Source organism: Lissotriton helveticus, chromosome 6 (assembly GCF_964261635.1).
Source record: "Lissotriton helveticus chromosome 6, aLisHel1.1, whole genome shotgun sequence".
In the NCBI taxonomy this organism is placed as follows: Eukaryota; Metazoa; Chordata; class Amphibia; order Caudata; family Salamandridae; genus Lissotriton; species Lissotriton helveticus.
This window is the reverse complement of record NC_136067.1, coordinates 710,548,547-710,569,767: the sequence shown is the minus strand read 5'-3', so window position 1 is coordinate 710,569,767 and position 21,221 is coordinate 710,548,547. Positions and strand designations below refer to the sequence as shown.

At 46.2% G+C, this 21,221-nt stretch overlaps 2 protein-coding genes across 3 annotated transcripts in view; one reads left to right on the top strand and one right to left on the bottom strand.

Moving 5' to 3' along the window:
- Positions 1–21,221, top strand: part of RARS2 (arginyl-tRNA synthetase 2, mitochondrial) — a 286,247-nt gene that overhangs the window by 109,726 nt on the left and 155,300 nt on the right. For both annotated transcript variants that reach the window (XM_078648190.1, XM_078648191.1), the window contains 2 exons: positions 5,655–5,715; positions 14,110–14,186. In XM_078648190.1, coding sequence (XP_078504316.1) covers positions 5,655–5,715; positions 14,110–14,186 — 138 coding nt within the window. The remainder of the gene's footprint in view (positions 1–5,654; positions 5,716–14,109; positions 14,187–21,221) is intronic.
- Positions 15,420–21,221, bottom strand: part of SLC35A1 (solute carrier family 35 member A1) — a 416,391-nt gene continuing 410,589 nt past the window's right edge. The window contains exon 8 of the mRNA XM_078648192.1: positions 15,420–15,652. Coding sequence (XP_078504318.1) covers positions 15,507–15,652 — 146 coding nt within the window. The 3' untranslated portion in view covers positions 15,420–15,506. The remainder of the gene's footprint in view (positions 15,653–21,221) is intronic.

The window sequence follows — 21,221 nt, the reverse complement described above, 5'->3', positions numbered from 1 at the left end:
GATCCCTCAGACCTATTCTGGATCTACGCCCCCTCAACATGTACATACTGTCAGAACATTTTCACATGCTGACACTGCAACAAATTCTACCCCTGCTAAATCAAGGGAACTTCCTAGCAACCTTAGACCTCAAGGATGCTTATTTCCACATCCCACTCCACCCATCCCACAGACGGTACCTCCGGTTCACCATTCAAAACAGGCACTATCAGTTCAAAGTCCTACCCTTCGGGGTAACTACTGCCCCCAGAGTGTTTACAAAGTGTCTGGCGACAGTGGCGGCGCACCTCAGAAGGCAGAACATACACGTCTACCCGTACCTAGACGACTGGCTTGTTCAAGCAAGGTCGGAACAACAGTGCGCCGCGGACATGTCCCACACTATTCAACTCCTGCACAGTCTGGGGTTCTCGCTCAACTACCCAAAGTCGCACCTTCAACCAGCCCATGTGCGGCAGTATCTGGGCGTGACAATAAACACCCTGACTGCTATGGCTCAGCCAAACCCAGCCAGGATCAACAGCATTCAGTCACTGATCCAGAGGTTCAGACCGCAACACTCCCTGCCAGCGAGAGTGTTCATGCAGTTGATAGGCATGATGGCCTCCTGCATTTTCATAGTCCCGCACGCGAGGTTGCACATGCGTCCTCTCCAAGAATGCTTGGCGAATCAGTGGACACAGGCTCGGGGACAACTGACGGACCTAGTGTTGGTGACCGGTCGGGCATACAACTCTCTGCATTGGTGGAATCCACACAACCTTTGCAAGGGACGACCGTTCCAAGAGCCTGTGCCACAAATTATCCTGACAACGGACGCATCTCTCCAAGGGTGGGGAGCTCATGTGCTCCACTACACGGTGCAGGGACTGTGGTCCACACAACAACAGAAGTTGCACATCAACTACCTGGAATTAATGGCAATCTTCATGGCGATGAAGTCCTTCAAGGTACATTTGTGCAACAAAGTCGTGTTGATCCGGACGGACAACATGACAGCCATGTACTACATCCAAAAACAGGGAGGTACTCACTCACCACAGCTGTCTCATCTGGCTCAGAGCATGTGGAAGTGGGCCATTCAGAGGAACATTTTCCTCATGGCGGAACACCTCCCCGGCAAGGACAATCAGATGGCGGATCTGCTCAGCAGATACAGCCATCAAATGCACGAGTGGGGGATACATCCATCAGTACTCCACCCGTACTTCCAGCAGTGGGGTCATCCAGAGATAGACCTGTTTGCCACAAGGGAAAACGCAAAATGCCAAAGCTTTGCCGCCAGGTTCCCTCACCCGGAATCGCAGGGGAATGCGATATGGATGAACTGGTCAGGCAAATTTGCGTACGCTTTTCCCCCAGCGCCTCTCATTCCGCTGGTGGCAAAAAAGCTAAAGCAACACTCGGTGACTCTCATCCTGGTTGCTCCAACATGGGCACGCCAACCATGGTACACCACGTTTCTGGAACTTTCCGTGGTACCGCATCAAAGGCTGCATCTCACACCCAGCCTCTTGACGCAGAACCATGGCGACATTCAGCATCCAGATCCGCAACAGCTCAATCTGGCGATCTGGCTCCTGAGGTCTTAGAATTTGGCTACCTCAACCTGCCTCCTGAATGCATGGCCATCATCCGGGAGGCACGGAAGCCCACGACCAGAGCTTGCTATGCTGCAAAATGGAAGCGATTTGTCATTTACTGTACAGACAACAATATCAACCCGCTAGATGCATCCATTCCTAACATCATCTGCTATTTGTTACATCTTTACAAATGCAATCTAGCGTACGCTTCCATTCGGATCCATCTATCCGCCATAGCGGCTTATCTCCAGAATAGGCAGCACCTCTCTGTTTTCAGGGTGCCTGCCATTAAAGCCTTCCTAGAGGGGCTGAAACGAGTCATTCCTCCTAGAACTCCACCAGCTCCTGTGTGGAACCTCAATGTGGTCCTCACTAGGCTGATGGGCCCACCTTTCGAGCCACTGCACTCATGCGACCTTCAGTTTCTAACGTGGAAGGTGGCTTTTCTCGTTGCTATCACGTCGCTCAGACGTGTTAGTGAGCTGCAAGCGCTCACTGTCCAAGAGCCATTCATCTAAATACATTCTAACAGGGTGGTGCTCCGCACTAACCCCAAATTCCTTCCAAAGGTGGTGTCACAGTTTCATATCAACCAAACTATTGACCTGCCTGCATTTTTCCAAAACCCACAAACGGTAGCAGAAAGAATGCTTCATACATTAGACGTTAGGAGGGCGCTAATGTACTACATTGACAGAACACAACCCTTTAGGAAGACACAACAACTTTTTGTTGCCTTCTCCGCACAACACAAAGGCAACCCCATTTCCAAAGCAGGAATAGCCAGATGGATTGTTAAATGCATTCAAATCTGTTATCAAAAGGCTAAACGCACTTTAACAATACCCCCAAGAGCGCACTCCACACGCAAATTGGGGGCCTCCATGGCTTTCCTGGGGAACATTCCTTTAGAAGACATTTGTAGAGCAGCCACATGGTCTACACCACACACATTTACCAAGCATTACTGCGTAGATGTGCATTCCAAACAGCAAGCAGCTGTGGGACAGGCTGTTCTCAAGACACTTTTTCAAGCTTCTGCAGCTGGCACGGGCAACCGCCCTTAATGGAGGGACTGCTGTGTATTCTATGCACTAGATATGAATTTAGCAGCCCACATGCCTCGAACTGAATATGCTACTTACCAGTATGCATCTGTTCTTGGCATGTAGGGCTGCTAACATTCATATCGCCCGCCCTCCTCCCCGGTGCCCGTAGCGGCTGCAGACACTCTCTTGCATTCATCATTAGCATGGACATCCTTTACACTATTTCACTCCATCTCTGCCACAATGGCTAAAAACAATCTGGGGATGGAGCCGATGCCCATGCGCACTGTAGTCCAGGGGAGGAGCCACCTATCTCGTGATACTTCGAAGACTCTTCCAGGACAACAATGTGCAATCATCCGGACCCAACACTAGGCGGCGATCTATGCACTAGATATGAATGTTAGCAGCCCTACATGCCAAGAACAGATGCATACTGGTAAGTAGCATATTCATTTGGCTGATCTCCTGGGGGGCGAGGGCGAGAGTGATGGGGACAGAGTTGGCTAGGAAGCCTACTGGTGACGAAGCCCATTGTGAGAGGCCGGATGGATGACTTTCGGCCCTGACTATCACTCCCACTGTTTGCACTGCTTAGGAGGACACCTGACATGGAATACATGGGGGAAGGGGTCTTGGCATGCCCAAGTCCCGATCCACTGACTTACTTTGGGAGAGGGGAAGATAGCACACGGGGACTGTCGAGGGAGGGCAATTTGTCTAGTTGAATGGGTTGTTCGATGACCTCACCTGGCAACCCTAGGTCCTTCTGTGTGTGAGCAGCAGTGTACTGTCTGAGCACACTTTCTAGACCTAGTAGTACATCATGTACATATGATTGCTTGCTTGATTTGTTATGCTCTGTATTTTGACATCAAAACACACAAGATGACCTACAAGATGATGGACGGAATGTTGCACAATGGCAAAACATTCACCCCCAGTCACAGATCTGGGTTTAATCCATCGTTATTTTGCTCACCAAGCCACCCCAGTTCAGACATGGCCATATGCAAATCAGTCTCGACCCTCTGCCTCATGGGAACAGTCCAGCCCGAACTGCCAAGCCATGTCTTCCCTGGACTGGAACCAAGCATCCTAGGACCGGTTTCTGGCTATCAGCCGTCTTCAGCCAGGATAGCTTGACTCCAGTGGCTTAGTGAGCAAGGGACCTACGTCTGCACATACGGGTATGCTCAGACGTGAGTCCCGTGCTCTCCATGCCACTGGAATCAAGCTATCCTGGCTGAATAGAGGTGAAACCCCGAAACCGGTCCTAGGATGCTTGTTTCCAGTTCAGGGAGGACCTGGCCTGGCAGTTCGGGCTGGACTGTTCCCATTGGGCGCAGAGTCAAGACTGATTTGCATAAGGCTGAGTCCAAACTGGAATGGCATGGTGAGCAAAAAAACGATGGATTTAGGCCCAGATCTTTATACTAGGGTGAATGTATTACATTGTTCTGCATTCTGTCCATCAATAGTTCTTTCTGTATTTTGACATGGCATGCCTATGCAGTTGGACTACAATGACAATGGCACTGCTGCTCTTTAAATGTATGATGGGGACTCACCAATATTAATGTATGTTAAATGATAATTCAATTCTGTATATTGAAAATTAATGATGTCATAGAACAGGTCATGAGTGATGTAATATGTGAGGTCATAAGCAATGCATGGCGGGGGCACAAGTTGTAGTTAGCTGTGCTAACTATAATTGGTTCATTTCTGTGTTTTGTTTTAATTCATAAGGTTAAAGTTGTGACCCACATAAAATTATAATGTCACTTTAACCTTTGTCTGAGTTTCCGGAGCAAAGGCATTTTTTGTTTCTTTAATAAGCTGATACTGTTTGACAAATCTGCATGAAACTTTTAAAAACAATTTCATCCACTTTGGCTCCGTCACAGACGTTTCTGCGCCAATCCATCAAGCAGTGCCTGGGGTCCCAAAAGTTCTATTTGCTATGTTAATTCCCATAGGAAACTTTGCTCTCAGTTACAGCAAAATGGCTGAACGGAATTAGACCAAATTTATTTTGGCAAAAAGTTTGAGTATCACTTAAAAGGCCTACTTTTTTGATTTGGTGTAAATTTGTTTAGCCATTTTCAAGAGATTAGCCTATAAAGATGGGCTCGGGTTGAGCATGAAGGGGTTAACCTCAGAAAAATAATAGCAGCATTGTACTGGATGTTAGAGCTGTCCACCTAAATCCATGAAGAATAGCCTAAGATGGATGTTAATAGAAAAACTGCAATTTATACATATCACTCTATTCATTATTATTTTTATATGTAATGAGCTCCAAATAATCACTGATTTAAGTTACAACCTAGATTTATAGATAGTAGCACAAGAAACAACCTTTATATCGCGGTCATTAGACTGCAATGCCATTACAACGCAGTTGTTGCAACGACTGCTTTGTTACAACACAATGCCATTACTACGCAACTGATTACATTGATTTGCAGTAGATGGCGCTCTAACATGAGGAATAGTATAAATTACTATTCCAAAACCTTCCCTACTGTTGCGTAGGCTGAAGTTGGAATCGTAAATTATACATTCCTAATGTTACAGCGCCATCTACTGCAAGTCGATGTAATGATTTGCGTAGTAATGGCATCGCGTTGTAACAACGCAGTTGTTGTAACGACCACGTTGTTACAGAACGCGATGTAATTGCATGCGTTTTAGCACGCTATATTCACTAGCACAAGCATATGCATCCGTTTAATGTGGAATAAAAATAAAACATTTCGTACATCCTTGAAAGAATGGAAGGCACTGTTTTTTTTGTTGAGATTTGAAAACGTAGTCGGCTGTTTACATTGGATTCAGCAGTGAGTGTTAACTCAGTGGACGATTTGGCCGTCTACAGAGGCTTTTTGATATCTCATTTTCTCTTACACTCATGAGACAATGTTGCCATTCTTCAGTTTAAGCTTTGTCATGTTATCTTTATGATTCTGAGACATCTTGCAGAATGTTAACCTATATTCTTGTTTCTCTCCAGAGACCTTGCAGCTGCAATAGACCGAAAATCTAAATATGATTTCGACACAATGATCTATGTGGTAAGTAAATAATTTGTTTGCAGAAAAATTATGCTTTTACACTTTTAAATCTTTGTAAAAAGGAGCGCGGTAAGTGGGGCTGTGGTTCTTCATTTACTTAAGTAAAACATCCTGGTCAGCAACGTCTTAAGCAATGAAGGAAACTACTTTAGGTGGGGTGGAAATGGGGAAAATAAAGACTATTTTAGGGGAGGTTGATTAAAAAAAGTTGCAATGTCATATTTGCCCAAAGAAAGTAGGAGGGTAGATCAACTATTTCATGCTAAATGTTTTAAACAAAGAGTGCAGTAATATATCCGGACCTCATGGTCACAAGTTCAAATCCTGGCAGGTCCACTCTGGCTTTCATCCTTTTAAGGTCGATAAAGTGAGTACCATTGAGTTGGGTAACAATTAACATATGTTATTCAGTGCCAAGAGGCCCTTCAGGGTGAACGTGCACTTTACAAATACACGTCATGTTATGTTATATATTCTGTGGCTGTCGGTTTTATGCCCCTGTAGTGTGAATTGGGCAATGTCTCCTTTATATGGGTACTACTAAGTAAATTGGGCAACCCAATAATAAATCCTTGGAGGCTTGGGTAGCAGGAAATTAGTATCAGGTAACAATGCCTTCAAGGGATTTCATTTAAAAATAATCCAACTTAATTTATCAAAAACAAATTGTAAGAGCCCAGATTAGTGGCCTCAGATATATGAATTATTGAAATCAATTGAAAAAAATCACCAAAGAATATATCAAAAAGAACAACCACAAAAAGAACAGCAACGGGTATATTTTTAAATAATTAAGAAAAAGGGTACAAAACAATATTCACATAAACAAAAACAAGCATTTGCAATGCAATAGGTCGCGCATTTGCGAGGGTTTGAGCTATTGGCATTGTAAATGACAATGCCTTTTATTTATGTTTTGAAAACCAACACAGAAATAAAGGCATTACCATTTACAATGCCAATAGCTCAGACTCTCACAACTGCGAGACCTGTTGCATTGCAAATGCTTGTTAGTCCGCTTTCCGAATCACTAGGCAAAATCACTGTTAGTCTTTAGGGTGCACCATTCCGAGTCCCTTTTATTGTGATCTCGTAAGTTAGCTGCTTGCAGTTGCCAAATTCTTGTACGACTTTGCTCAGGGCCATGTTTGTAATCGTTTTGAATATGTGCTGAATATCTAGCTAATACGTTTGCATCCTTTACCATAGGAAACGGGTGAAAGGGTTTTGCTTCACATTATATGTATCGCCAGCATAGGTAACGAAGCCGTCGTTTACGCAGTATTTTGCTGCGTTCACGTGAAAAGAAATGGAACAGATTTGTTTTTGTCATTATTTCAAAGATGAAACGCAGGAAGAAGCAAAAGATGTGTGCTTTAAAAACAAGTAAAACAAGTTTAAAAATTAAAAAAAACACTGGGAGGGGGGAGGAGAAACACGAGAGACGGCCTGCGGCCGTCAAAGTGAAAGTACGGACGGCGGAGGGCATTGCTGTGGGGAGGGGGGAGGAGAAATGCGACACAGTGTGAAGCAGCAGGGGATGTTTGTAATCGTTTTGAATATGTGCTGAATATCTAGCTAATACGTTTGCATCCTTTACCATAGGAAACGGGTGAAAGGGTTTTGCTTCACATTATATGTATCGCCAGCATATGTAACAAAGCCGTTTTTTACGCAGTATTTTGCTGCGTTCACGTGAAAAGAAATGGAACAGGTTTGTTTTTGTCAGCATTTCAAAGATGAAACGCAGGAAGAAGCAAAAGATGTGTGCTTTAAAAACAAGTAAAATAAGTTTTTTAAAAAAAAACACTGGGAGGGGGAGGAGAAACACGGACGGCGGAGGGCATTGCTGTGGGGAGGGGGGAGGAGAAATGCGACACAGTGTGAAGCAGCAGGGGCCTTTGAAGTGAAGCTTCACTTCAAAGGTGTGGGAGGAGTGCGGCTCGGCTGAGCCAGAGCGCACGCTGGGGGAAGCTTGTGGGGCGGAGCGGGAAGAGCTGCAGGGGAACAGATGGCTGGCGATTTGATGCTGTGCACGCGACCTAAAAGCGCACGGGCACAGCATCAAATTGACAGTTAGTTAAAGTCTGTTTAAGCCCCTATAGTCTCGCTCCGCTCAATGCGCATGCGCATTGACAGGTCGCGAGACCTAAAAAGGGCTCACGGATGGATGATTTTGACCACCTACACAGCTCCAGCTGCTCAGAACTATTTTGACCTGGGGTACACCAAAGCCACCAAAATTAAGTTCCTGAAGCACCGACTTGGCCTTCTACCCTGCATACAGCATCTGCCACACTGGCTAAAGGAAAATTCAGGTTCTACCTGCCGCCTATGCGGCTCAGCACAGGAAGAGCTGCATAGGCCTGCCGCACCTTCTATGTACATGTAAAGACCTGCTGCAAGAACGGAAACAATTACTAAAACACCACTTCAACCAACGAGGGATACACACTCAGAGACAAGCAGTGCTGGCCTGCTTTGCACCTGACGACCCACTGCCGAATTGCTGTCTAGTGAAGTTCCTGAGACTGGCGGGAAAAAAATGGCCGTACAAAGGATGGGAATTCCTGACCAAGGACAGTCTCTTTGGAACAATTTCATTTTATTTACTATACAGACCGCACTTGGAAGGGGGCAGATTCCAATTATCACATTAGCCCTAATAAACGCCACCTACAACAAGTAAATTATACAGGGGTAAAATATGTGATGTGATCAGCACTTTAATAAGCACTTAAGCACTTTTTGCACTAAGAGCACTTTGCTTCAGCCATGGCATCAGGCGTGATGGGAAGAAGCAGAATGGAACTGAGAACATTGCTCCCTCTAACATGTGCTAATGCAAAAACAGAACTTTTACGGGAGCTACTTCTCAGTCGCCATAGTTTATAAGACATATGAATGTGTAAATGTCTTTTTATTAACATTATATTTATTAACGATCGTATATGCTGTTTATCGTATTGCAATGGTTTATTTATAACTATGCAAATAAACTATCTATCTATCTGCCTCGTGTGTGCCCTCTGTGAGCTGGGGCCACGCATGACACAACAGTTTGCACGTCACACATGGGAGCTGCATATTGAAGATAATTTCCGATTTCTGTATTATTTCATGGACATAATTGTTTTGTTCTATTCAGGCTAAAGCGTCATTAAGACTTTAAAATGTCACTCATAAATACGCCAAAAAAATGGAAATGTCCCACATGAGCAAACTGAAAACTTGCCAGCTATGTCTCACCTCTTAACGTAAGCCTAACTGTTGTCTTGTTGTTGATTTTTTAACGTCCTGGACCACTTCTCCAAACCAAAATAAAAAATTCAAAAATATTTTGCAATGTCTTTTTCATCTCCTGGCAATGTAATAGGCCGTCTATACATTTACCACGGAATTTGATGCAGGGGAAAATGTATTAAAATAGGTCATCCGCTATACAGAAACGTGCGCACATTACATATTTGTGTGCTTTAAGTTTAAGTTAAAGTGACTATATTTTCGCTGATTACACATACCATCGGTGACTTCAGCCAAATATGCGGTGTCCGTTATTGATCTTATGGGATCGACATTTGTTTGCAATTTGGGTACTTCCGGGTTCGCATGCTATCCAATCCCTCTACAGAACATATTCAGAGAGTCGTCATATGTAAAGTAATCTACGATTGTAGCATTACCAGCACTTTAGCCAATCCTAGAGCTCTGTACTGAATTACAAAGTGCTCACTGGCTGTAGAATCTGCACGTGACTCAGAGGTATGTAAACACTGTCCAAGCTGTCATCTGATCTTTGGTGCCTTGCAGTTTGGAGAGGCAAGGATTTAGCAGGTTAATGACCTATACTGAGCGAGTTCAGGTAGTAAATTTTGAGCCCGGCGGTGACAGTCGGTCACAGCTCTGGTAAACCAGGCTGCCGCGATCCATGATTCCGGATAGGATGAGTGAGAGGCGCGGGGAGGTGTCGGTGTCGCGCCGGTGTTGCTGAAAGCAGCTCTGCTTGGTTTGGCAACGTAGTATCTTCAATGGATCATCACGGCAGCTGGCTGAAAATACACAAGGGTCTATTCATGACTGACAGTCTGTCCGCGGCAAAGAGCTGCCCGAAAGACTCATGCTGATCTACCTGTAGATTTGCACCGTGATTCTGGGGCCCGAGTCTATAACTGACATACGAGGCGTGTCCGATAGGCTATGGGGTGGCACCTCTCTAAAGCATATTTAATAATAGCACTGGATTTTTCATTCGTCACTCATACTGTGTAAGAAGTGGGTTTTTGATTGAGGGAAAGGATGTGATCTAGAGCTGCCGACTTCGACTAAACAGGCTGGTGTCTCGGCGCCTCCTCAAAATCTTGTCATTCTGGGCAAGTCACTTCATCTCCCCATGCCTACTAAACATTAATGTTTGCCTTGTGTAATGTACCTGGTGCTCATGTACAGAGCTTCAATATCTTCGGGTCGAGTTTAGGTTATTTAACAAGCAGACACTGAAAGTCGTCGCTGCAAAAACACGAATAGCAAAGACAAGTTTGAAAAATACACTCAGACATAATGGCCAAAGCGATGACATCACTCACCTACGAAACCGCAAGCAGCCCGGGCTGAGCGTGAGAGGGCGGGGGCTGCCCGCGCATGCGCGCTCCGAGCCCCGGCGCCAAAGCGGAGTGCGGCATCTGAAGTCCCGGCTCCCAGGAGGGGGCCCGGGTGAAGACCAGCGCTGCGGAGGGAGATCGAGGTTCGAGACTGAACCCCTGGCTGACGAGAGACAGAGACACGGAACACACTAAAAGAGCCCGGTGAGTTGGGGGGAGGGGGATGTGTGTGCGTGCGTCTGTCTGTGTGTGCGTGTGTGCCTGCGTGTGTGCCTGCGTGTGTGCCTGCCTGTGCCTGCGTGTGTGCCTGCGTGTGTGCCTGCCTGTGCCTGCGTGTGTGCCTGCCTGTGCCTGCGTGTGCATGTGTTGTGAACAGCCGGCCGGGATCGGAGCGCGTGACCTGATCCGATTCCGGCCGGCTGCGTGCGCGTGACAGTCTGTTGTCTCTGCCTAGTCCTTGAAGGGGAAAAGGACTGAAATGATTACAATAGATCGCTTTGCGACAGCAGGGGCTTTCGCCCCTGCAATCGCAGGCGCGACCTAATGACTGAGATTGATTATCTTTTAGACTTATCTCATGATCAGTTTTGTGAATAACCCATTTCTTTCACCTATTTACAAATAAAAATAATCAATAAACATACAGTGATTAATTCCTATATAACAATTTTTAGTCAATTGGGTTAGGTATGTCAACGTTTCGATCTTGTCTTGTGAAACATCTAGTAGATCAGCAAGATGTGCATGCAGAGAAAATGTCAGTGTCTCTGTATGCACATCTTGCACCCCAGCATTTGAGGGGTGTCCTGAAGCTCACTAGAGAGGATGTTGCAGTCTGTGATCGCCCCTCACTTTTGGGTCCCTTATGGGGCACCAGGAATTAAAGAATCAAGTAATTACTGCCCACTGTCTTGGAGCTCAGTTCGACAACAAGTGTTCTCTGGTGGTCCTCTGCACCCTTCAGTGAACTAGCTCTGCAGCTGTGCTCTGGAAATGCACCGCCAGTGCCACCTACCGGACAGTTCCCACCAGTACCACCCACATTTACCCCACCTGTCATCTGAGGCTGGTAGAATGAATTGAAGGTTTTTGCAAGCCACAACAGAGCATTACGTTTTAGTGGGTCCTGACAATATTCAAGAACAACTATTTCACCTTTCCTTAAAGTTTCATATTGTCTTTATGCACCACACCCAAAAACCTTTTTTCTCAAGGGAAAATTCAATGGTGCCTAAGTTAGAGTCTGAAAACTCCCTTGCGTTCTCATTTTTATAATTATGGTTAAAGATGGACCTTCACTACTCTGACACTTTTAATTTTTCAACTACAAAATGCTCCGCTAATATGTTCTTGCTTAAAAGGCTCCACCAAACCACTTTCACGGCAAAACTCTTTCAATAATAATTCAAAATGTACTTCTGATCAAATGATTTTTTTTTACTCAAGCACAATCAAAAAGTAAATACCAAAAGATGTAAGCCAGGTGAAATTGTAGATTTTATACTATTATTAGCACTTTTTGTTGGCATTTATAGCAAATTTACAGACCGTACAAATGCCACCTTTAAAGAAACTTTCAAGATACTTTTCTGGACCGCATCAGGTATCTGCCTTTTTATCCTTTTAAGACTGCTGAAAATACACAAGGTCTTTGAAGTTTGATGAATTGGAAATTCTTTATTGATAAAACACAATCAATCAATCAATCAATCATGCCATTTGTATAGCGCACAATCTGTTTTATTGATTTTTTTAAGTGCAACATATCAACAACCAACACCCCCTGCCTCCCCAACTGTACTTGGCAGTTCGGTCTGGACTGTTCCCATGAGGAGCAGGGTCAAGACTGATTTGTATATGGTTGGGTCCAAACTGGGGTGACGTAGTGAGCAAAAGAACAATGGATTTATCCCAGATCTGTAACTGGGGGTGAATGTTTGATTCATTCAGCATTCCGTCCATCATGTGTTTCTACAGCACCTCCCCAACTGCACTGGCACTTGGCAATAACTACATAAGCATCTTCAGACCCATTGCGATGCATTGTGGAAAGGTTATTTCTAGTCAAAATGATATGTCCAAAGGTCGATTACCATCAATATTATAAGAAAACCTTTCTTCCTTACTTTCTTCCTCTGAGAGCACCATCAACTGATTGTTAAACTTGACATTAAACCCTGCAGCGTGTAATTCCTTAATGTTTTATTCATAGTTACTACCAACCTGATTTACATTTTGTCACAAAACGAATTGTCACATCATTTTATATTTTTAAACACACTTTATTTAGTTTAACATTGTTTGCAGATGAAAGCATAACAATTGCGGCATGCCACCCATTCTGTGTGTCACTACCTAGTGCGTTCTTTACAAGGAATCATGATTATGTGAACATTGTAAACTGTAGCCCTTCTCCTGCCTCCCTCTCCCTTCCTGGAGGCTATTTTAATCTGTCCATCATCACCCTCCGTCTCCACCCATTCAGTGGACCACACATCCCTCACCTAAGCTGCCCCTGTGTGTGGCCTCTTCCTATGCCTGCTTCTCCATCTGGGGTTATCTAGCTATCTAATGGACTTTATCTCTTCTTAAGGATATTCACCCGCCTATCCGGTAACCCTGCCCTCATCTTGTCCCACACCCTTTTAATTGTTAAAGGACCTGTTACTAATTAGTGGTAGAGTGACTTGATCTTATTTAAAATGGAGCCATGTGGAGTACCAGGTACAATTATTTACTGTCTTAATTAAGATCTAGAGGGATTGAAACATGGGCTATTTTTAGTTGTTGGAATCTGAACCATAATAATACTGAAAATCCCTGCATGCTAATGTATTAAAAGAATTAACGTTAAGAGTATTGTCAAGCGTAGTGACATGCATAAGGGAAGGATTTTTTTACTTAAATGACTTTATGCTTCGAATGTCCGAGGGGCAGGCAGTTACTTGAGAGATACAGAGAGAGACCCACACTCTCTCCTGCCTCAGATTTACTGGTTTTGTTATATTACAGGCACCTCTCTACGCTATTTCAGCTTCACCTTCCAATGTTGACTGATGCCTCATTGCACCCTAATGTCCTTGGAAAACGCCACGCCCACTTATGTTCTCTGTAATAATGCTCTGCTATGCTGATGTTTTGATGTGGCAAAACTCTGTCTTGTTATCTTTCTTTAGAAGCCCCTAGAGTGACTCATTGCCCATTCCTACCCCATTCATGCTCCACCTGTGCGCCCCCTCCCCCTTAGAGTTAAAGTCCTATATGCACCTCTAAAAATTCCCTCAGCCTGCATTACAAAAGGACTTCCCCGTCCTGCCACTGCTCCAGAACGTTCACTTTGAATGTATGTACCTCACCCAGACCCGGCTACGTGTGTTTCAACTCAGGTTCTAACTTCTAAGTGTCCCTCTGTGCCGGAGCCGGACGGACTTGAGCGGTGACCGTGGCCTTTTCTTCTTCTATTTAATTCCGACTTGTATTTATTCTACACCATCGTTCACAGATCCTCCTAGGTCTGGTCACAGTCTTTGAAACCTGCTTTATGTTATCTGCCATTGTGTTTTCTTTTGTAATGTGTAATCTGTAAATACCAATAAAAATGTATAAAAAAAAAATGGTGACACATAGGATAACAATTAAGACTAAAGCTACTTAAATAGCGTTTTGTATTGCTGGATGTGTGCGAAAGGAGCGTTGCTTAGGGCCGGGTAAATTATATTATAAATGTGAGTCTTTGAAGTGTAGAATGAGCGGTGACTCTTCTGATTAACATGCAATTGTTTGTTTTTCTCACAAGACAGATAAAAGCCAGCAAACGCATTTTCAACACTTGTTTGAAGTGCTGAGACTCATGGGCTGTGACTGGGCAGATGGGTAAGCCTTTAGTTTTCACTTTGTTCTGTTTTATGTTGTTGGTTACTAATCTGCCTCAGGACAATCATTTTTTTAGTGTATGATGTACCATTGCGCTACTTACTATATGTTGGGCTTGTATATTCTGCTTTTGGACTGTATTCAAGACGTCATGAGCATTGGAAGCTGATAACTCACTGCCTTCAGGGTACCAAGCAGGCTTAGGGGGGGCATCCTGGACCAGGTCTTACTTTTCTTTTAAACATAGTGTGGCCTGCTTTCATGCACTCATGTTGTACTGGGATAGCTCAGGAAAGAATGAAACCTAAGAACAACATTAAGTGAAGCAAGTCAACACGTTGCATACTGCTACAAGCTTAGGCAAGCAGCTCTCACTGAATCCCAGTGGCTAGACATGGTCCTATTCACTGAGGTACAGAACATGTCACTCACCAGCTCTATTTTCTTTCATCTGATGCATAGCTGCCAACTTGAAGAATTAGCTCACCGTGTGGGGAGGGGGCGGGGCCTTGAAGGGGGCGGGGGCTCGTGCCCAGAAGTAGTTACAAGGCACTTTTGAACACCTCCTCGCCCCCAAGGCCCCCCAAAAAACAAATAAGCTTGCTGAGGCTGGTGCCTTTGTCCTGGGGTGTTAATGGACGTCGGCAGCTCAAAGATCCCGAAAAACGCGCTGGAAAACTACTATTTACAGTGGTTTTCAGCTCGTTTTCACCTTCCACGTTGTGATATTGGCTCTTCACCAGCAGACCCTGTGATGGGAGCCGAGATCGTGTGTCACACGGTGGCATCATGTGAGTTGGCAGGTATGCTGAGGCATCCATGGTGGTAAACTGGTCCTTGGATCCCTCGCCTTGTTTTCCCGCTTGATAGGGCGGAGGAGGGTCGGTGCACAAAATAAAGGGCTGCCCTATTTAATTTAATCTATAGGCTCAATAAGAGTCCTTATTCCAAACCATGCATATGAGAGCTCACAGACACCAGAGACTAGACCAAAGAATTATCAACAATCATTTTATTTTTCTTAAATTTATAATTTCTTCATTTGTCTCAAAGAGATTCAGTAAGTTGTTTAAAACAGTACAACATCAGTTAAGATCAGCACATCACATTTTATCATTTTTATTTTTTCCTGAAAAACATATCTCCCACACACACTCCAGAAAGTTCTACACATCAGAATATCCAACTAACATACACACTCTGTAATCAAACATGCATACATCAAAACACTCTTCATTCAGCCAGGTCCAACAATCTTCCACGATTAGATGTAGCCCAATTCCTCTGTCCGGATAACGCTCCCAGACACAGCGTGGGGAGTCAGATGGCACAACATATATATCTTATCCAGACAGGTAAAACCACGCCAACGCGCGTTTCGGTGTAATGCCAGAATTTTAAGGCCACACCTTCATCAGGGCGATCAAAAAGAAGGAGAGGGGGGACATGACGATACCGCAAACAGTCTGAAAAGATAATTGAAAAAAAGTTTTTTCTTAAAATAAACACTCTATATACATGTATATACATATCTTGTACATCATTGAGTTGCTTCAGTTATCCTCATAGGCTAATTAGCAACTAACTCCAGGACATTATCATATACAGTCTCTGTGTACTAATATCAAAAGGTGAGCTCAAACCATAGGCATGGCTTATCAACACAATTTACATAATCAGATATATATAGTAATCAAAAAGGCCTCGTGAGCCAGAATCCCAGCGGATCAGCATACACATTACACACTCAATAGCTTTGTCAGACACTTAAAGGGAATATTTGCTAGCAATGCACACACACCATAAATAAGAAAGAACAAACAAGGCATCAGAATAATCACATAGGAGGAGGGTCGGTACCTGCATGACGCAGGGCTCAGGCTATCTTGTAGCCGTGGTCCAGAATTCACAGCATGTGTGCATTTAATTACTCTATTTCCTGGATGAAAAAAGGATAACCTATCTGAAAAGGCTGCTTGCACCAATTACTATAATAGGGAAGTGGAATGGAGACAGCAGGTGACTGGCACTATTGAGAAGGGCGTCTTTGGAAAAAGTTACAGCATGTTTTATAACAGAGTGGCAGTGCGACCCGGCATTATATCTGGTAATTGAATGGTAGCAGCAGATGCCATACGAGTGAGTGATTTAATTTTTTTTTTATTGTTCAGATAATAAAACCTTACAATAAAACACCTTTATACAATTTTCCGACAATGGTAGCAGCAGATGCCCTGTTTTATGAGCCTGACTCACAAAGGATTTACTAGAAATAGGTATGACTTCACCCCTTGCCTTACATGGGTCTTGCCCATGAGAGCCCGGGCAAGTAAATCGCACTGACACGTGACAATCTTAAAGAACTGGGCTCTAACTGAATTATTTCTGACATTGCAGGGGATTTGAGGTTGATCAAGGAGTGTGGGAGGAGAACTACAGATACCAAGTATATGTGAGTGTGGTAGACGTTATGACGGGCCAACCTAGCACTTTCACATATAAAATTCGCCATACGAGTCTGCTACATAGTACTTTTCTTTTAACTAATTAACAGTGTCAAACAAAACTGACTGTAATGCATATTGAAAGCAATCCACAACATCCTAGGAACATGTACACAGTGAAAGGCGGGCATATGCAGTGCCACAAGGATTTATAGTTTGGCTTAATGAGAAAACACATTATTTTAGTTAATCTTGTGGGTAAGATATAATATAAGTTTTCCTATAAATAGAAATTATTACGTGCAGTTCATTTGGTAGCGACGCCTGTGGAAGAACAGCAGCATTTTGGATTCATTATTGAGTGTAAACCCATCCTATTTTTAGGCCAAGCCCGCCAGACAGCAGCTGTCTGGTCACAAAAGACCTGTTGGGGCTCCACAAGAGCTTATTTAGGTTTAATTCCAGCCCATTGCTTACCACTTGCTGTCGTTATTTTCATTGTCATTTGCTTTATTGCTAGTCAATGGCTTGGCTTGTTTTAGCTTGTTTATCTTGTATTTGTCCCTCCCATGTAGCACAAGCTGTTTACTATCTCTTTGATTGGCTGTTTTTTTTTCTTCCACTGGTCGCTTTTAGAGAACTGCTTTTTCTTTACGTTTGGGCACTCCATGAGAGTACATGTGTTTTTCAGCTGTCTCCTTCGTGTGCTTCTCTGTCTCTCTGTCTCTCTCATCAACAGCACATAGCCTACAACCCTCAGGGGCCAGCAGCGGAGGATGGCAATCAAATGAAATACTTACGGGATGATACAGCCATTTAGCTGGCAACCCTGGGGTCCGGCGGCGTAGTATAGGTAGAACATATAGACATTGCATAATACACAGCACGGTAAACAAGCAGGTCTGTAGATTTTTTATTTTTTGTGATTGCTAGTGTAGGTATATCGATGCGTCTCCGGCATCTGCACCATATGAGCAGCAGTCCATATCCACAAGGAGAATCAAGTAGTAGCAATATCTGTTGGGTACTGTGTGGACAGGCAATAGAGGAACTGAAAATTCTACTTTCGAGATGTCGCTATGTCGTGAACAGGTGCATAATGGTATAGCTCACTAAGGCAGGGGAGTAGGCTCATACAGTCGGTGGCGTCAGGTTGTGACCGTTGCAGCCGAGACCGAGACGCCTTGGGGCCTGATGTGTGTGGAACCCTCCAGTGACGGTGACGTAGGCGTGGCTGTCAGAGGTAAGAGGCAGCGCCCAGGTTCGGCCGTCCGGTGTCGGAAGGCACCTGTCCCAGCCGCGGTCCGCAGTCCATGTGTGCAGAAGGTTGTGGCATGTCACTGCATCGGGAGTGCATTGTGTCAACAGGTACGTGACGTCCCGCAACATTGTCACGGCGTATATTATGTCTTTGTCAACGGCAATAAAAGGCCTGGTCGGGGAACGTGACCAATGAATGAACAAATACATGAACCAGTACAATGGTGGGATAACAAGGATGGGGAGTAAGAGAACGATAGCGCCTGTCGGTGTGTTAGGGGGGGGGTCGTTGCAGTCGCAGCAAGGGGTCAGCGGTCGCGGGGCGCGGCGGGGCAACCGCGTGAGCGTGAGGGAGGTCCAAGCAGGGGGCCTCGGATGATATTTCCTGAGTGCAGCCAGGGCAGTGGTCACACTCCGAGGGGCATGGTCAGGGTCTGGCGCGCGGGAAGCGTGGCAGGGCGAAGAGGAGAAGTCTGTCTGTCATTAGCGGCGGGGCGTGTGGCGCAAGCGATCAGGAGCGAGAGCATGAGTGCGGGTGTGGCGCGACTCAAGCGTGCGTGGTGTGGTGAAAACGCAGGAGCGCTAGCCTCGGCGTGGGCATGGTGCTGACCAGAGGGGGGGAAGGAGTGAGTGTGGCGGCGGTCCGTAGTGCCCCTCGTCGTCGCAGTAGTAGTGGATCATGTCATCTCAAGTTATCCCTTGTTCCTGGCAGGCTTGCTGAAAGGACTTAAGGCGATCGTCCCAGAGCTGCGCAATGGGGAATTTCCGGAGGCCCGCTCTTTCCTCCCGGAGGAGCACCGTACTTTCTGCCCGTGCCCAATTAATGAAGGATGTGTGCCAGTGTCGGATGTGTGGGGGGGGTGCTAGCCTTCCAGTGTTTGGTAAGTAAGTGTTTGGCTGTGATTAGACCCATATCCCAAAACCTTGCCAGCACCTTGTTCAGCTTCGTGCGTTTGTAGAGTCCTAGGATACAGACTTCCCACGTGCGCGGGCACATGTTTGTCGGTGCATTGTGTGAGTAATGTTGTGACCTCGTCCCAGTATGTTTGAATGTTGGGACATTGCCAGAGCATATGCAGGAGATCCGCTCCTACCAGGGAACATCGCTGGCAGGCAGTGTCAGTAACTGAGAAGTATCTGTTAATTTTGTCAGGCGTGCGATAGGCTCGGGTCAAGATATAAAATTGGATGAGCTTGAAACGGGGGTTGCGTGGGATATTAGTTGGCTCAGCTAATACCATCGCCCACTCCTTGTCAGTCCAGTCCCTCCCTCTATCGGCTGCCCACTTCTCCCTGAGCGGCAAGGTGGAAGGCTGCGTGTGGGTCAGCATGGCCAGCGCCAGCCAGTGTATTATATGGGAGCCGTTGCCCATGACATGTAAATACTGCATGAATTGATGCATCGGTAACTCCTCCGTCACATCGCCCCAGGAGGTGGTCAGCGTACGTATGAGGGACGCATGCAATAGGAATTGCCCGGCTGGGAGGTCCGTGCTTGCGGCGAGGTCCGCAAAAGAAAGCAGCGCGCAGTCAGCGTAGAGGTCACCCAGCGTTTCCACTCCTGCCCATGTCCAGCCGGCCAGTAGGGCCTCCGTCAATGCTCCTGTTGCCCTGGGGGCGCCCAGGAGATGGAGTATCGGGGCATACGGCTTTGTTGCCCGGGTGAGCCGTAGGCATTGAAGGTAGCACCTGCCTGCCACTGCTAGGTGCAATTGAGAAGGACAGGGGGACCGAGTTAGGGGATGGAACAATGTACAGACCTGCGTCTGGGTCCAGGCGGTGGCATCCGAGGCATTGTCTCCCAGATTTTTACCGCAAAGCCATCCCGGCACCCATTGTAGCTGCGCCGCTAGGTAGTACAGCTCCATGTTGGGAACCGCCAGGCCTCCCGAATCAGTGGTCATGTATAGTTTAGTCATTGCCACGCTGGGCTGGCCCGCGTTACAGACAAGGCTGCGAAGCAGGACCTCCAGGTCCCGAAACACTTTATTGGGGACATATGTCGGAATATTGGAGAAGTAGTACAATAGCCTTGGTAGGACTATCATCTTGGCCAGCGCCACCCGACTAGGCACATTCAGGGGCAGGGTCTTCCAAAAGCCGATTTGGGCACGAATGGAAGCAATCGCCCTCATCAGGTTCTCCTCCAGGACATCTGCTGGGTTCCGATAGACATGGATTCCCAGATAGCGAATGTAGTGGGGTACCATTGCAGCCTCTCGCCGCCTAGACAGATATCACTTTCGGGCGTATCCGGGCTGAAGGAATAGGCTCCCGACTTGGACCAGTTGACCCGCAATCCCGACATGTCTTCGAAAGTTCAGAAAATGTCAGTGAGAGATCCTGGGACACTGGTCAGATCTCTAACATATAATAGTAGGTCGTCCGCGTATAGCGAGACCACATGAAGTCCATCTGCCATTGGGATTCCCCACTCATTTCCCTGCGTCCGGAGGATCGTGGCCAGGGGTTCCATGGCCAAGGAGAACAACAGGGGCGACAGGGGGCAGCCCTGTCTGGTACCCCTTCGTACACGGATGGCATCAGAGAGCAATTTGCCAGTGCGGACCCGGACCGTGGGTCTGCGGTAAAGTAGATCAACCATGGTCTCTTAGCCGCCTCCCAGTTTGTACTTCTCCATTACCGCCTTCAGGTATGGCCACTCGACAGAGTCGAACGCTTTCTCGAGGTCTAACACTAGGCACCCTGCTCGAGGCCAGTGTCGAACGGCATATTCCTGTATACGGAACAAAAGGCGGATATTATAAGAGGTGTGGCGTTCTGGAACGAAGCCATTCTGATCATGGTGCACCAGGAGGGGGACCAGGGGGGCCAGTCTTCGAGCTAGGGTGGAAGCAAGTATTTTGTAGTCCGTGTTCAGGAGGGCCAGGGGGCGATAAGAGCCCACCCGTGTGTTATCCTTGCCGGGTTTAGGTATGGATATCAGGTTGGCTTCATTTAACGTGGGAGGAAAAGAGGAGTCCTCTGCGGCCGCAGCGTACACCTTCAGGAGCTCCGGAATGAGAATGTCCGAGCCAGCCTTGTAAAATTCGGCCGGTAACCCATCAGGACCGGGGGACTTGCCATTGGATAGGTTGAAGATGGCTTCACGGAGCTCCTCAGGTGTGAGCGAGGCCCGAGTTCGTCTTGTTGTGCGATAGTCAGTTGTGGCATCAGGAGGGGGGAAAGATACTCTGCTATGTCGGGGTGAGGGTCGCGGAGCCGGGAGCGATATAGAGCGTCGTAGTGGGTCGTGAACGCTTCATGAATGTGGCGCTGCGAGTACAGCAGGCCCCTCCCGTCCACGTGTATCGCCGCCACCGGGGCTGCT